Source organism: Diplotaxodon limnothrissa, linkage group LG20 (assembly GCF_057381915.1).
Source record: "Diplotaxodon limnothrissa isolate DT_005_m linkage group LG20, D_limnothrissa_male_GT1.1, whole genome shotgun sequence".
Taxonomy (NCBI): Eukaryota; Metazoa; Chordata; class Actinopteri; order Cichliformes; family Cichlidae; genus Diplotaxodon; species Diplotaxodon limnothrissa.
In genome coordinates, this window is record NC_140615.1 from 13,661,931 (window position 1) to 13,680,204 (window position 18,274).

Below are 18,274 nucleotides of genomic sequence, written 5' to 3' on the forward strand. Positions count from 1 at the left end.
AAAGTACAAACTGTACCTCTTGATAGTTCATGAGAAACAGAAACATGGGAGTCTGACTGGAGTGGCCCGTATTAAGCAAAAAGTCAGAGAAAAATATTGATAATGTAGAGATAGCTTAACAATAACAACAACCGTGCTATGTTTCTTTGGCCTGTGTTCCACCCTTTCATTTCCTTCCAGTGTTTGAATATCACCACACTGTAATGTTTTTGCACAAAATACACAAGAAGAACAATCCTGCCCACAAGAAAACCACCACCCTGTAGCTTTAACACTTCTTGTAATGAGGAGCTTTGAAATGGTTGCTGTTCTTCAGATACAGCAGGCATCAAAACCACATCAACATACTGAAGATTGTGGCCCACATAAAGGACCCCTTGAGCTCTCCTGCATTATCCAGGGCCCAGGGGAGAAAAAGCTTGACCTTGGTGCTTCTAAAACCAATACAATTGTTGTAGATTTCCATTTTTGAAGGAATGGATTACACCTTAAATCGGTGAGGTCATCTTTGCAAAAAAAGCCAAGAGTGCCTACATTTTCTGGGGGTGAAAAATGTAAAAATATACAGTCATCGAAAGAATTCTGCAGGTCTTTTGTAAGAGCATCAGTGATAGCTTGATTTGTAGCTATGACGAACATTGGCACAATCCCGAAGAACATTTGGATCAGGAATACAATAATCGTACTAGATCGGGAATCACGAAACACTTACAGGAACAAACTACAGTTAAATGGGTTAAATGAATCAGGACACAACACACTATCTACAGGATCAGTACACAATTTCTCCAGCTGGACATAACCATAGCAAATTTCCCATCAACCTCCTGGTACTTGGACTGGTACTTATACGTTAGAAAGGACTATATCCAGTCCATTTACTAATACTAGTCCATTTACGATTTATCCTTTGCCTTTTGGACACACACTGTTTTATATTTATCTTGAACTATGTCTATCCAGCTAATATTATTATATTTCATTTAGTTATTTCATTTACATGACCATTTTAATTTGAACAGTATATTTAGTTTTATAGTCTCACAGTTCTTAAACCTGGCTCCTATTTTATCTTTCAGTGTGAACGGACGCTCTTTTCCAAAAATGAGACGAATCAAGTCAATTCCATCTGAATCGAGCTATTTACTGACAAGCTCCCTAAACGCCTACTTTTTCTCAAACTGCCTTTTTCTTTAAATCAGTTGTGACGTCCTATAGTTTCCACAATGCCAGTTTGACAGCATCCAAAGAGTGGTCATTTCCATCATGAAGTTACATGTGCAACATGTGTAGGCAGGAGAAGCAGTGGTGATGTTATCAGCAGAAGATACAAGAAGACTTCCAATTAGGGGGGAACTACGAGAGACACAGCATGTCTCATAACATCACTGCATTCCGGTCTTTTGAGGTAACTGTTTCTGAGAAATAGTGTTTCTGTAGTGTGGTCAGTATGTCCTGTATAGCACTGTTTTCCCTGTTTTACTGTGTTTGCTAAAATCCCCTATTGTAGAGTAAGAGTTTAGATCTTCCCCAGTCCTTACTGAATAGATTTAATTCATTATTAAATCTAGTTCTTCATGATCAGTGATATTGTAGCAAAATATATTCAATTCAGTTCAGTTTTATTTATATATAGGGAGTGCAGAATTATTAGGCAAATGAGTATTTTGTCCACATCATCCTCTTCATGCATGTTGTCTTACTCCAAGCTGTATAGGCTCGAAAGCCTACTACCAATTAAGCATATTAGGTGATGTGCATCTCTGTAATGAGAAGGGGTGTGGTCTAATGACATCAACACCCTATATCAGGTGTGCATAATTATTAGGCAACGTCCTTTCCTTTGGCAAAATGGGTCAAAAGAAGGACTTGACAGGCTCAGAAAAGTCAAAAATAGTGAGATATCTTGCAGAGGGATGCAGCAGTCTCAAAATTGCAAAGCTTCTGACGCGTGATCATCGAACAATCAAGCGTTTCATTCAAAATAGTCAACAGGGTTGCAAGAAGCGTGTGGAAAAACCAAGGCACAAAATAACTGCCCATGAACTGAGAAAAGTCAAGCGTGCAGCTGCCAAGATGCCACTTGCCACCAGTTTGGCCATATTTCAGAGCTGCAACATCACTGGAGTGCCCAAAAGCACAAGGTGTGCAATACTCAGAGACATGGCCAAGGTAAGAAAGGCTAAAAGACGACCACCACTGAACAAGACACACAAGCTGAAACGTCAAGACTGGGCCAAGAAATATCTCAAGACTGATTTTTCTAAGGTTTTATGGACTGATGAAATGAGAGTGAGTCTTGATGGGCCAGATGGATGGGCCCGTGGCTGGATTGGTAAAGGGCAGAGAGCTCCAGTCCGACTCAGACGCCAGCAAGGTGGAGGTGGTATCATCAAAGATGAGCTTGTGGGGCCTTTTCGGGTTGAGGATGGAGTCAAGCTCAACTCCCAGTCCTACTGCCAGTTTCTGGAAGACACCTTCTTCAAGCAGTGGTACAGGAAGAAGTCTGCATCCTTCAAGAAAAACATGATTTTCATGCAGGACAATGCTCCATCACACGCGCCCAAGTACTCCACAGCGTGGCTGGCAAGAAAGGGTATAAAAGAAGAAAAACTAATGACATGGCCTCCTTGTTCACCTGATCTGAACCCCATTGAGAACCTGTGGTCCATCATCAAATGTGAGATTTACCAGGAGGGAAAACAGTACACCTCTCTGAACAGTGTCTGGGAGGCTGTGGTTGCTGCTGCACGCAATGTTGATGGTGAACAGATCAAAACACTGACAGAATCCATGGATGGCAGGCTTTTGAGTGTCCTTGCAAAGAAAGGTGGCTATATTGGTCGCTGATTTGTTTTTGTTTTGTTTTTGAATGTCAGAAATGTATATTTGTGAATGTGGAGATGTTATATTGGTTTCACTGGTAAAAATAAATAATTGAAATGGGTATATATTTGTTTTTTGTTAAGTTGCCTAATAATTATGCACAGTAATAGTCACCTGCACACACAGATATCCCCCTAAAATAGCTAAAACTAAAAACAAACTAAAAACTACTTCCAAAAACATTCAGCTTTGATATTAATGTGTCACGGTCCCCGTGCCTGCTCGGCTGGCCCTGTGTGGCTACATGTTATGTTTTGTCTTTTCTCTCTCTCCTCTCTCTCTGCTCGCTGCCTGGGCGGAGCTCATTGTGAGCTCCCGGCCTCCACCACCTGTAGGCAATCACCTGTGGCTCCTCACCCTGTTTGCTCCCGCTACTTAAGGCAGTGACTGAGAGCACCTCGCCGCTGGACTATTGAATAACGCTCGTCAGTGCTACTTTAGCCTCAGCCAGTTTTGAGCTCTGTCCGTAAAAGTTCCGTGCTAACCCTTGTTCTCTGTATGCAGATTTCTCGTGTTTTGGTTTGGAGACTCTGGACGCTTTTCCCGACCCCGCTCTGCACCCCTGGGAACCCTGGCCCCCTTCTCCCTCACCTGTATATAGTGCACCTGGAGTGTGTAAATAAACCTGTTTTTCTGAGACTTCAGTCTGCGCCGAGTCCTCCCTGCTCCTCCGTGACATAATGAGTTTTTTGGGTTCATTGAGAACATGGTTGTTGTTCAATAATAAAATTATTCCTCAAAAATACAACTTGCCTAATAATTCTGCACTCCCTGTACCTACAGCATGTTCTAATCGCTCTAATAGGATATTATGGTCAACAGTATCGAATGCTGCACTAAGGTCTAGCAGGACAAGCACAGAGATGAGTCCACTGTCAGAGGCCATAAGAAGATCATTTGTAACCTTCACTAAAGCTGTTTCTGTGCTGTGATGAACTCTGAAACCTGACTGAAACTCTTCAAATAAACCATTCCTCTGCAGATGATCTGTTAGCTGTTTGACAACTACTCTTTCAAGGATAAGTGCTGTTCACTAAAGGAAAAATATTGTTTCATTTTTTTCACAAAAAAATGTGAGCAGTTTAACACTTTGTTTAGACAATATCAGCTATTCTTTGACCATTGAGCCAAACAGTCAAACAGTTGTGGCTTTAGATATCCCCCTAAAATAGCTAAAACTAAAAACAAACTAAAAACTACTTCCAGAAACATTCAGCTTTGATATTAATGAGTTTTTTGGGTTCATTGAGAACATGGTTGTTGTTCAATAATAAAATTATTCCTCAAAAATACAACTTGCCTAATAATTCTGCACTCCCTGTAGTGCCAAAACACAACGCCAGTCACCTCTACCCACATAGCAAGCAGGTCTGGCCTGGATCTGGTATCAAGCCGGCACTGCTGGTTGACTTCTGGCATGATAAGACGTATGTCATCCAGATATGGGCCAGGTTTGGCAATGATGCCACTGTTTATGCGATGGCATGCCACATCTGGCCCGATTGTGGTTTGGTGTATGTGGCCCAGGCCCATAGAAAATAGGTCTTCCCTGGATCCGGCATCAAGCTGGCACTTCTGACTGACTGGTGTCATGGCAGGGTGTATGTCAACCAGATGTGGGCCAGGTCTGGCAATGATGGCACTATTTATCTTCCTATTTTCCTATTTTAGTCAGAAGACCTAAATGCCATGTTGCAATACTATACTGCTATGGTAGCCAACGTTTCAAATGCAGATTTGACAAGTTTGTGAGTGTACACTATATCCCAAACCTAGTGACAGTTTACTCTCTGCACCAGTGGGTGGCTGTAGCTCAGGAGGTAGAGCAGGCCACCTACTGATCGGAAGGTTAGTGGTTTGATCCCTGGCTCCTCTAGTCTGCAAGTCTGTGTATGAATATAGTTAGAAAGCACTCAGTCTAGAGAAAGTGGGAGAATGTGGAATGTTGTATAGAGTACTTTGAGTAATCTGGGAGAGTAGAAGAGCGCTATATATGAATCAGTCCATTCACTGTCTGAACAGTTTTGTCATGTTACTTTTGCACTATTATGTTCCAGCACATGTTGTTATTACATGGCTTGATTAAGGTACACATTAGGCTGACATCTGGGCCAGCACAGGGCCAGCAGTGTGTTTGCAACTGGCCCTTGGCTGCACACAACTTACACATGGCCCACATACCGCAAAGAATGACGGCCCTTTGGTGGCCCAAATCAGGTTTACCAGAGGTAATCCACACATGGGCCAGCAAAGGACCACCAGTGTGTCTGCAACTGGTCTTGTGCTGGCCCATGTGTGGGCCACCTCTGGCAAACCAGATCTGGGCCACCAAAGGGCTGTTATTCTTTGCGGTATGTGGGCCATGTATAAGAACATTGTGTGGGCCAGATCGGGGCCATACCAATTTTGCTATGTGGGTAGGTGATGTACAAGTCATACAGTCTCAAATAATATGTAATAGAGACATGACTGGTATTATCACTTGAACTAACAAACATGTTATCCAGTGGCTGTAGATAGCAACTACAACTTTTTAGCCAGGGTTTAAAAAAAAAAAAAAATCCAATTAATTTATATAAATCATTTCACAGTGAGGAAGGTCGTTAACAAAAGACATAGCTTTTAAATGTCTGACAAGACTCGGCTCCCCAGCAAATTCAGTCTGTTTAAAGAACTCCAAACTTTCATCACTGGATCTGCAGGTAACTCTTGTTAAAGTTCAAGTGTTTGAAACCAGGAGAAGACTGCATTTGTGTGTTTGTGCATTGATTATTATAACACTCTTCTTTCTGGGTTACCAAAAAAAGGTTTTAGAGGTTTACAGATTTACAGATGGTACAAAACGCAGCTGCTTGGATTTTAGCCAAAAATTGTGAAATTTGAGCACATTACCCCAGTACTGAAATGTCTTCACTGGTTGCCTTGTCAGGTTCGAGCAGATTTTAAGTTCCTGTTGCTCACCTACAAGGCTTTAACCATTTCACGCATAGTGGCCACTACAGTGGACAGCTATCGTTGTGGACAGCTGTTTTCTTGTATTTGTGTCAGTGTTGATATACTTGCACATAAACCACTACACTGGACACTGATGTGTCAAATTCATAAGTCAAAACGTATGTTGTGCACCTAAGTGGACATGTAACCAACTCTTTGAAAAGTACATATTTTAAAAAATGAAGTTCAAAAATATTTTTTCATGCCTAAAGATGAATAAAAGTACTTAATAAAAAAAATCCTGATTGAGGTTGTCATAATTCATGCATGAAAGGGTTAAAGCTAAGTTAAAGACCTACTTGGTCACCTGATCCTATGCGTCTTAATTTTATGCCTATTAGTTTTTAAATTGTTATCAGTTTTTAAATTGTAATGTTTTTTGTATTGCTTTTATTCACTTATCTTTTTTTAAATATTCAAATAGCTGTTCAGCACTTTGTTTAAAAGCGCTTTATAAATAAAGTTATCATTTTTATTATTAATGTAACCTCCATCAGAAGCCTATGTCACATCTGCTGATATTTTTGATTAATAAATGAATGAAAGTGCACATTTTTCCTTGCTTGAAGGTAGAACAAATTTCCCTGCCGTGGGATCAATAAAGTCTTATCTTATCTTATCTTATCTTATCTTATCTTAGACTATCAATTTTGATAAAATGTTTGCTTCTTGCTCAGAAAAGCAAAAAAAAAAAATTGGTTAAAAAGAAATTCCTATAATTTTCATGGGACATACTTGTTTTTTTTGCATGACTATATGGTCTGTACTACAGCTCACCAGCCGGAACTAATAAGAAATCCAAATGTTTTTGTTTTTGCTGTCCCAGAATTAGCTTTATTGGTTCTTTTACTCAGTAAAATGGACTGCAGATGCTGCTGTGAAATAAAACGACTTTTTTTTTCCTCCACTGACCCTAGTGGTCATTATTGCATAATTGCACAATGGCTAATTTTGTATAAACTAAAATAGAATATTATTGTTAGCACATGTGTTATCAATTGCAGTATTGCATTTTTGCAGGGTTAAAGGAATTTCAACTGTAGGGGAAAAAAGCATTTTTGCCTTAAAAGCAGTAACTCGAGAAAGTTATTTTGGGAAGAATGCAGTTAGTTTGAGAAAATCCAGACCCCATGGGTATATATAAAAGAACAAAATCTCAGACTGAAAGCTTAAATTAATTATGAAAAACCAATTTAAAAACTAACAGGCCTAAGAGCAAATAGCTGGCTGGAATTCTCACGCTGCTGTCAGCAACATAACAGAAAAAAGGACTGTGTAATTAAAAACTCTTCTTTGTTAGATAACTAAAACAAATGCCACTCAAAGCAACAATGAATGCACTCCACTGGATAAGAGAGAGTTTATCAGTGATAAGATAAAATACCACAAACACCATGGAGAACCAGAGGGAAGAAAAAGAAAAACTGGCCTTGATATTTATTTACAAGCCATATTTCAACTGTAGCTGAAAACTGTTCTGCACATCAAAGCTCTAATAAGCTCTACAGCTTGTTTATGTATCAATAAGTACTTAGAGTTAAATTTAAGTGCCAATATTGTTTAAATGTTTAAAAAACTATCATTGACCTAAACTTCCATTAACAAAAGTCTTTCAGACTACTGAGTGACTGTCTGAAAAGCATACTTAAAAGTGTAAACACTCCTCATTTTGTAAATACTTGAGCTTATATATTCATAAAGTGCTGTTGATGTTAACATTTCATTCTTACTTTTTGCAGGATGGAAGGACTTTAAGTTGCACGTACTGTAGAAGTTAGATATGGTAGAATCCAACCATAAAGGTCAACCTTCAGGGTCATAACCCAGATAACCCTGGAGGTGACGTAAGATAATAGGCGGGGGTGGTGGTGGTGGTGGTGGCTTTGGTTTGAATACCTCTCTTTTTTGAGTTCATTTAACTCACCAATGCGCAAGCAAAAGTGAATTTAATCTGCAGGGCACTTTATTTTCCCATGGGGTCCCATGAAAAACTGGGACTGCTGTGGAGGGCCCATTAATCATTCCCAAACACTAAAGCTACTGTGTCTACATTTTCAGGCACCTTATATGACTCTTCCATGTTTGACAGTTAGGGGTATGAATTTAATTTTCTGAAGGGGCCATATGACTGGGCCTGTTGTGGAGGGCCACACCAAGAGACTCCAAAGTGCACACAGAATACTTTTAATTTAATAACATTTCATAAAAGTACTGTTTAAACTCAAACCTTGAGGCAGAAAAGTAACTAGTAACTGTATCTCTTAGGGTTGAATTGTTAAATAAAGTGCTCATATACAGTAAATTTAGATTTGAATGAATTTACTTTGTTTCTAATAATGCTTACAGAGTCAAACAGGTATTTGTGGCTCATCCAGCTATATGTTTTTTTTTTTGTTTTTTGTTTTTTGTTTTTGCCTGTCCCATTTAGTTCTTTTGCCATCAGAATTGTTGTCTAAAGGCGAAGAAAGATGCCCAACGGATTTACTTTACCAAATTGACCATCCCAGCCTTGCCGTAATGGTCTATTTGATTCACCTTTTATTGTTTATTTTATTTATTTTTTATTTTCACTTGCTAGATACGGGACAGACTTGAATGAGGAAAAGAAAAGGGAGAAAGGAAGAGGGGGGGGGGAAACAGCGGAGAAGAGGGACGGGGATAAAGGGCAAAAAAACCAAAAACCAACTAAATAAGCAGACAAAAAAAATACATATATCAATCACCTGGATCACCTGTTGAGAAAGAAAAAAGAAAACAAGCAGAAGAAAACGAGAGTAATACAATAAACAACATCACGATGATATATGGGAATATAACAGTAAATACTAAATATTAAACATTATTGTGCAGCACGTAAGATCGACAGCGCACAGTGTGCTTTGAGGTAGGAGCCAAAAAGGGTGTAGTTTGTGTGTGTGAGCACCCGTGTGTACACCTGTGAGCATGGACGCGCTTGTTTTTAAAAGTAATGATCTGCTAGAGGGTGTGGGGGGGCCACTGCCCCGTCCTCCAGGGCATGAAGCAGGTATGGAGGAGATCAAAACTCCAGACATCCAGAGGCCCCTAGAACACAAGAGACCAAGGAAGACCAACAGAGGGGCAGCCGCGCCACTGTCCCAGAAAGAGCTGAGGAGAGTCCCAGATGAGGGGTCACTCAGCAGCCACGGAGCAGAAGCCAGGGGGGTTGCAGTGACGTGCCCGTGAGCTCCGCCGGCAGCCAGCTGTGCCAGAGTGACCGAGCCCCAGGCCGAGAGGCCGAGGGCACCCCACCCCCGAAGTGGCCCGAGCGAGTCCCAGGCTCCAGGCCCCAATAAGCAGCCACCAAGGAGTGAGCCGGTGTGTACCTGGACGCCCATCCCCGCCCATCCAGCTATATGTTTTATTCAGCTCAGCTTCTCATGTTTTCTTATCTGCTTGATGTTTCTTAAATATCCAACATTTAAAGTGAGATTTTTCCAGTTCCTTTCAGTAAGTTGCTCTCGAACACTATCTAGTAGGTCAAACTGTCACAGCTTCTCTCCCATGCAGGTCTACTGTGGCTGAGGAAGTGTCCCTCAGTGCATCTGTTCACACATTATTTTTATTTATTTGTATTTCACTGGGGGTGGGGTGGGCATCACAGAGCGGCAACACAAACCATAGTAATATGTGAGGGAAGGGAGACAGGAAGGATGGATCCTCTGTCATCCTGCACCAGCTTCCTGCCTGCTCTCCCCTTGCCACTTCTAAAGAGCCCAACAGGTTAAAAATAAGCCATTGTAATGTGTACACAAAGGGATATGGAAAGGACTTTTATAGCGGGGGGACACAGATAACATTCTCAAAGCTTCTTAATATAAAAACACTCAGTTCGGTAGGGAGAGGTGAGGAAGTTCATTTGCAGAATTATAAACTGAACAATGTTGCATCTATTCTGTCACCCTTTGTAGTTCAGTTTGTGGGTGTCGAGTACAAAGTAAAATGGGAGGGCAAGTTCGCTGTAAGTCACAACTTTGTTTAACATGCTAATATGTAAACCTGCAATAAATCTACACAGTATGAAAGTTCTGCACCTTAGAACAACACGCAGCAACACTACACATGAGTAGTGAGCGAGAGGAGGGAGGTTTGGGGTCTTCACACACCCCTGTTCTCTGCTGGCCATCGGGGCGGGGGGGCTGGGAGGAGGTGTGGCCGTCCGATTGGGATCTGGGATGCGGGGCCTCCCTGCTGCTGCGGGCGCTCAGATACAGTGGGGCAAAAAAGTATTTAGTCAGCCACCGATTGTGCAAGTTCCCCCACTTAAAATGATGACAGAGGTCAGTAATTTGCACCAGAGGTACACTTCAACTGTGAGAGACAGAATGTGAAAAAAAAATCCATGAATTCACATGGTAGGATTTGTAAAGAATTTATTCGTAAATCAGGGTGGAAAATAAGTATTTGGTCACCTCAAACAAGGAAAATCTCTGGCTCTCACAGACCTGTAACGTCTTCTGTAAGAAGCTTTTCTGTCCCCCACTCGTTACCTGTATGAATGGCACCTGTTTGAACTCATCATCTGTATAAAAGACACCTGTCCACAGCCTCAAACAGTCAGACTCCAAACTCCGCCATGGCCAAGACCAAAGAGCTTTCGAAGGACACCAGGAAAAGTATTGTAGACCTGCACCAGACTGGGAAGAGTGAATCTACAATAGGCAAGCAGCTTGGTGTGAAAAAATCAACTGTGGGAGCAATCATCAGAAAATGGAAGACATGCAAGACCACTGATAATCTCCCTCGATCTGGGGCTCCACGCAAGATCTCATCCCGTGGGGTCAAAATGATCATGAGAACGGTGAGCAAAGATCCCAGAACCACACGGGGGGACCTGGTGAATGACCTGCAGAGAGCTGGGACCAAAGTAACAAAGGTCACCATCAGTAACACACTACAACGGCAGGGAATCAAATCCCGCAGTGCCAGACGTGTTCCGCTGCTGAAGCCAGTGCATGTCCAGGCCCGTCTGAAGTTTGCCAGAGAGCACATGGATGATACAGCAGAGGATTGGGAGAATGTCATGTGGTCAGATGAAACCAAAGTAGAACTTTTTGGTATAAACTCAACTCGTCGTGTTTGGAGGAAGAAGAATACTGAGTTGCATCCCAAGAACACCATACCTACTGTGAAGCATGTTCAACATCATGCTATGGGGCTGTTTTTCTGCCAAGGGGACAGGACGACTGATCCGTGTTAAGGACAGAATGCATGGGGCCATGTATCATGAGATTTTGAGCCAAAACCTCCTTCCGTCAGTGAGAACTTTGAAGATGAAACGAGGCTGGGTCTTCCAACATGACAATGATCCAAAACACACCGCCCGGGCAACAAAGGAGTGGCTCCGTAAGAAGCATTTGAAAGTCCTGGAGTGGCCTAGCCAGTCTCCAGACCTCAACCCCATAGAAAATCTGTGGCGGGAGTTGAAAGTCCGTGTTGCTCGGCGACAGCCCCAAAACATCACTGCTCTCGAGAAGATCTGCATGGAGGAATGGGCCAAGATACCAGCTACTGTGTGTGCAAACCTGGTAAAGACCTATAGTAAACGTTTGACCTCTGTTATTGCCAACAAAGGTTATGTTACAAAGTATTGAGTTGTATTTTTGTTATTGACCAAATACTTATTTTCCACCCTGATTTACGAATAAATTCTTTACAAATCCTACCATGTGGATTCATGGATTTTTTTTTCACATTCTGTCTCTCACAGTTGAAGTGTACCTCTGGTGCAAATTACTGACCTCTGTCATCATTTTAGGTGGGGGAACTTGCACAATCGGTGGCTGACTAAATACTTTTTTGCCCCACTGTATGTACCAGCTCACTCCCAGTGACTACTTGGCGGGGCCTGGTGCCTGTTGCTCGGTCAGGTCGGGTCTTACACTCCACCTCTCTGGGAACTCTCAGGCCCTCCAAAGGCCTATCTCCCCTCACCACACTCACACACACACAACTGATGCCTTCAGGGGTCGGTGAGTTGGTGGTTCTTGGTGTCCGGGGCTGGGTGCTGAGATATGTACCAGCTCACTCCCGGTGACTACTTGGCGGGGCCTGGTGCCTGTTGCTCGGTCAGGCCTCTTCCGGGGCAAAGGGGGCCCTCGGGCCTCTGGGCCTGCGGCTCGGTTCACTCTGGCACAGCTGGCTGCCGGCAGAGCCGGCGGGCACGCCACTGCAGCCCCCTCTGGCTTCTGCTCTGTGGCTACTGGGTGACCCCTCATCTGGGGCTCTCCTCAGCTCTTCCCAGGAGGGTGGCACGGATGCCCCTCTCGCACTCTGGGGCCTCTGGATGTCTGGAGCTTGGATCTCTTCCATGCCTGCTTCATGCCCTGGGGGACGGGGCTATGGCTCTCTACATCCTCTAGCAGACCATTACATGGGGAAACCTTTTGAATACAAGCGCGCTGATCCACACAGGTGTGCACACGGGTGTTCACTGTTCATAGACATAAACTACACCTCTATTGGCTGCTATTTCCAAGCACATTATGCGCTGTCGGTCCTGCTTGCTACACAACAACATTCAATATTTAGTATTTACTGCTGTTTACACTTAGCTAGATTAACGTGATGGTGTTCTGTTTAGTATGTTGCTCTGTTTTTTTTTGCTTGTTTTCTCTTCTTTTTCTCTCAACAGGTGACGTGCCCTTTCTCACTGTCCCTCTTCCCTTCTGTTTTTCTTTTCCTTCATCTTTCTTTCTCCCTTTCCTATCCTTCAGTCATGTCTGTCCCATCTGTTACAACTGAAAATAAAATAAAATAAATAATAACAACAACAAAGGTTGATCAAATGGAGCAATACAGCAAGGCCGTGATGATCCATTGGGTATCCTTGTTGGTCTTCAGACAACAATTCTGACGGCTAAAGAACCAAATGGGACAGGCAGAAAAAAAGAAGAAAAAAATGAACAGTATGAAAGGTCAAACAAGGCCTCCTTTGTTGCTCATAACTTACATCACTAGAAAAATAAGCTATGTCGTAATTTCAAACAAGGAGGTACTAATTGAAAAAACAGACTATATGCAGCACAGAGCAGCTCAGCTAGTCCTGAACAGCAGCCCCGAGGTCATTTTTCTCACAAGTAGGCAGACGTTTACAGTAATTTGGAGTGTGTTTGGAGATATCAATACCATTACAGATTCATTTGTTTGCCTTAAGTAATATAACACACGTCACATAATTTTTATTATTATTTTTTAATAAACGGGAGGATGAGAAAGTCTATTTACCACATCTGCACTCATAGTTCAGTACTGTTCACAAACCCAGAAATAATTTCCATGAGCTGGCTTTACTAAACCTAATCATGCTGTGCAGTCACACAACAGAGGTTATCAACTTGCCAGTCACTTGTGGCCAGGAGCTTGTAAACATGGAGTGAGAGTGCACACTTCTTGTTCTATTTCTCACAAAGAGGAAAAAACTATAAACCTAAACAAATATGAGGAATAAGCGACAAAGCTGGTGAAGCCAAAGCCAGGAAGAAAAGCTGGCTCTGGCCAGACTGTGCCAAGTTGTGAAGTTGAAAGCCTTATCAATAATACTTCCCCTGCATTAACAAAAAGGTAGATCCCTCTGTAGTTACAATTCTGTGTTCCACTAAATTAATGTCTTTCTTAGATGTGTGCATGTAGCATGGATTACACTTGTCCTTAATATTGCAACCATGTTGGTGTTGAATGGTGAGTAGTTAAACAACTAACAATAAAAACCTGTACAACCTTATAGTGACAACCTGCACAAGTCTTTAGGGTTTTAATTAAGATTATATCTAAAAACATCTCATTAAGCTGCCTGTCAGCAAAAGATATGATTTTGCTGGTCTCTGAGTAAGCCACCTCTTAACGCTTAGCTTTGAAGAGAGTTGAATATCTCACTAGTTCTAACTAAACTGAATTGAAAATATTCTGAAAATAACTGCTTCATAAAAACCATTCATATTAAACCCGAGGTTACCTCGCTAGCACCCCACATCTTGCTTCTAATTTCAGAAATGTTTCCAAAAACACATCCTATAAAATGTTTTTCACTTGATTTGTAAGTCTGGCAAAAGTGGAAATATCTAGTGTATCTAGTATAGTGTCAATTCCATTGCATCCCCCCATATAACACTGCTTTTACATTCAGGTATTTAGCTTGCTAAGCAGATGGTTCCTTATTTTGTCTGTTGTTTGATGCAGCTAGTGAGAGCCACGAGACTCAACCATATGATAAATGTGTTTTGAAAAGCATCTACAAGCATCATGGCGGTTCAGAGTTAGGAGATCATTCTCAGTCTGTTTGTCACTATGTTTGAATCATTTCACATCATATTTGTATCTGATTCCATTTAATACTGATATTACGTAACAATGCTAACCCTGGATCCAGGCCGATCTGAGGACTCGTGTTTCTGTTTTCCCTTCTATGCAAAGAGATTTTCATTGATATGCTACTGAGTCATATCTGCATGTTATGATCTGTTTAGAAATGCTGACTCATTGCTATAGTTGTTTGTACACTGAAAAAAAATATTTATGCCCCAAATACTGACTTTAAATAATCTGATTACATTTCAGTTTCCCATGTTACATTAGTACAGTGTAAAATGTTGAATTTGATCAAATCTGGTCAAATGAAATTGACTTGATTGGTATTCAGTTTATACCAAGCGTATTTTCCTTAATGATTAGTTATTTGAATAAATGAACCTATAATTTTATATAATTAGTGCTTTACAGATTTTTGTGAGTGTATCTCTGTCCAGCTGCATCCAGAGGCATTTTGGTGCGCACTGGCTGATAACTCCCTTCAGAAATCAAAAGTGAACTGAAAAATTTCAGAGGTCTTTGCATTTCTGCATTTGTCTGGTGTAATTAAAAAAAAAAAAAACAAGTTGAAAATGTGGAGCTACAATGAAGACCCCTTGTGAATGCAGGAACAAAGTGAAGGTAGCTTCTTTCTTCTTTTGTCTGGCAATATCTACTCACACATCTTATAAGCAGCTGTTTGGAAATAGAAGACATATTTCCAATAGTAAACAAGTGAGAGTCACTTATAAAACCTGCCCACTAACCTGTTGCAGAACAACAAGAGCCAGCAACTAGTCAACACACAAGAGCCTGTTATGCAATAACCACAAGGAGCTTTAATTACAGGTCAAACAGGGTACTTGAACCTACCGGCAGGGGGTGATGGAAAGGATGCACAGCGCTTTCATAAAACAAATGCTTTCTACTTAGAGTGACCTCAAAGAAATATGATCTCCACATTGTAAAGTGATCCAGACAAAACGTATTGTTTGATTTAATACACTTTACAGTTGAGGCTCTGTGTTTGTTTGATGCTATGAACAACGGCAAGGTGTGCAGAAAGTGGTCTCTTAACATTATCTGATTCTGTAAATCACTTATGAGAGTCAGCCCACCAATAGCACCAGGATTTACAGCCACCATGTTGTCCATGTATGACTTATTGGGAGCTTGGTTATGTTCCCATAGCTGGACCCAAAAATAGCTCCTGCAGCTTGGAGCTATGCCATGCGGTTCCTTTTTTGTTTCTTATTTATACTTTTTTGTCCCTGGGACCATAAAAGAAGCACAAGCAGCACGGACCAGTGAATAGAGGAAGTCTGACATCTTCTTAACTGCTCTATCCAACCAAACACAAGAGCTCCCACCTAACAGATTACTGCCAACACCCGTGGCTAATGATGACACAGAGGGAAGTTAAAACTAATAAAATGGTAAATATGCCAGGTTTAGCCATCCTTCCCATCTATCAGCCAGCGTGGGAGCAAGCACACCCTGACACAGTTCCCAGATATGGTCAGCCTGACACCATGTTCACTACCAAAGCATCTACTATGATTCTCCCCCCCCCCCCCCCCCCCCCCCCCCCATTTCCCATATATCACACTAAAGTTCTTCTTTAGTTTCCCCTTGAGAATAAACAGACTCAGTCTTGTTCTTTCTTTCCTCCACTTATTCAACTTCCTAGGAAAAAGAAAATCTAATATAGCCATGTAAAAAATGGAATAATTCAAATGTGACATCAACAAGGTGGTTCCTGTTGTAGAAATAACCTTTAAAATGACCTTTATCTCTAAAGTTTTATAGATAACACAATCTAAAAAAAAATAAAAAATCCTATCTATGACTGAATGACAGGTCATCTTAGGCTACCTAACAACAAACCCTGCAACTCACCACCTATTATTAACATACAGCATGCAACCCAAACTGTCAGTTATCTACCACTGAGCCTAAAATAAGCTCATATTTTTATTTTTATTTTCTTGTTTTGTTTTATGTAGCAGTGGGGGGGGGGGGGGGGGTCGGGGTCGGGCAGGGGGGTTTGTTGGCCTGTTTGTGTTATGAAAACTGAAAAGCCAGTTGGGGGTTGGGACCAAAGTAGCAGCTCAAACACCTATTAATACACTGATAGCTGCCTGGCAAGAGCAGGCTGTTCCACTCAGACACACACTAGAGTGCAGGGGTGCAAAGTTTCCCACAGGCACATGCAAAGTCCAGGAAACATCTTAGAGCATTCACACGAAATCAAGCAATGAGGTGGTCTGAAAGCTGAGAATGCACAGGTATGATGACTACACCTTGGCAACACTAGGTCGAGAGCACAGTGTTGAAGAAACTTAATTCGAATGGCAAATATAAGAAACAAATGCACAAAGCAAAACAGGAAACTGTTGTTGACATAAAAGTTTCTTGTAAAGTTTTGATAGAAATGTAATAAAACAAGTGAGAGTCACTTATACAGAGCATGTAATTCTCTATCGCTCTTTTTTTTTAAACACACACACATTCAAAGCAGGTCCTACCAGTCTGCAGAGGTTTTCTAGTGATTGCTAATGTGCATGTAGAAGGAAATGAAAATCACCCGGGAGAAATGCAAATGCTAAGAGAAATAACAAAGCACTTGTCAGTCTGATGCGAACAACTTCGAGCAAGCTTGTGTGCACCTCTGTGTTTCCTATATTATTTTACTCTCTGTGCTGTTAAGTCAGACTGAATGTCAAAAGGAGCACTTGGGGATGCCTTCCTTAATTTGCGTTCTGTAATTAGTTTATCAACCGGCATTACTCAAGGATGTGAAGATTTTACAACAGCAATGTCAATTTCAGCAGAAATCCCTTCCCCACATTGCTTACTGCTTTAAAAAACTGTTCTATTAGAAGCCATCTAGCGTTTGATTGAATCTCAGAGTGCTCCTAATGACAGGAAACACTATCACCTCCCACTAAAGCACTGCTATATTGTCCATCTTTACTGTCAGATGTCATTTACTTTTCATGCCATGTTGACTCACTGCAGACTCCCTGATGTTGACCATCTGCCATCTGTGCTTCGCAGTAGTGAAGATAATCATGGCATACACTATTTTATCCCTCTGTATTCTATTCATATATTACTTAGAACTGCAACAGCAGTAGCAGCCAAGGAGTCAGCTCAGGGTGTGACCTTCCCTCAACTTGCATGAACCCTATATACAAAACCCCATAAGGGAAAAAAAATGTTAGAATCTTTTAATATTGCATAAAATGCTTTCAGTGAGTGTCAGCTACAAAAACCTTATTGTTCTCTATCATAATAAACATACTCGTAAATAGTTCTATTATTTTTTGTGAAAAAATACAACGTGCATGATTATTACTACGTGTTACAGACACCTTGTATCGGATTTACATGCCTACATCGTGGATTTTCCACAGTCATGGAGTAACTTTTCTTATGCATTGCATTGGTGCAGTTTTTCTTTTTCATAAGACACAACACGTTTGCATCTTGCGCTGTGTGGCCACAATTCAAGTGAAGGCTCATAAACATTGTAATAAGTCGTGCCCTGGACTGTTCCTAATGCCTGATGTTGAGATTTGTGGCTTACCTTTTCTTTGAGTTAGCTGTCAAACTGTCTTCTCCTCCAAATATCCCCATGCTTGCATGATCCGAACAGAGAACTGTCTCATGCTGTCTCTGTATCAACAGTGACCAAACCCGACCACCCCGCTATAGGAGTCAAGACAAACGTCATAGCGAATACTACGTTCCTGTTAGCACTTTCAAAATAAAGCATCTCTGAACTGAACTGACATATTTGTATTCATTAAGTGTATAGTACAATACATCCTATTTTACATTTATGTTCTATTTATTAGATTGTAATATCTATGAATTATAACACACGCAGTATGTAGTATATTAACCTATTGCAATATTAAATTTAGTAAGCTTTAGTAAACACTCTTCTCTTTGTCCCTACAGCTCTTTGTCCTCACCGAGGAGGTGACAACGATTACACAGTCAGCTATACAGCACAACACTTCCATCTGCCGTTTGTTGTTGGACCACCATCTGTAAATAGGAAACAGCCTCCATAAGAAAT

At 41.3% G+C, this 18,274-nt stretch overlaps 1 protein-coding gene across 2 annotated transcripts in view; it reads right to left on the reverse strand.

Moving 5' to 3' along the window:
• calcrl2 (calcitonin receptor-like 2) overlaps positions 1-17,865 on the reverse strand; it is a 39,625-nt gene extending 21,760 nt beyond the window's left edge. Inside the window, exon 1 of one of the 2 annotated variants that reach the window (XM_085344389.1) lies at positions 17,201-17,759. Coding sequence is in view for 1 of the 2 variants with exons in the window: in XM_085344390.1 (XP_085200516.1) it covers positions 17,777-17,826 (50 nt within the window). In the remaining variant the exon portion in view is untranslated. The other variant, XM_085344390.1, reaches the window with a different exon arrangement.
• Positions 17,866-18,274: the final 409 nt, after the last annotated feature.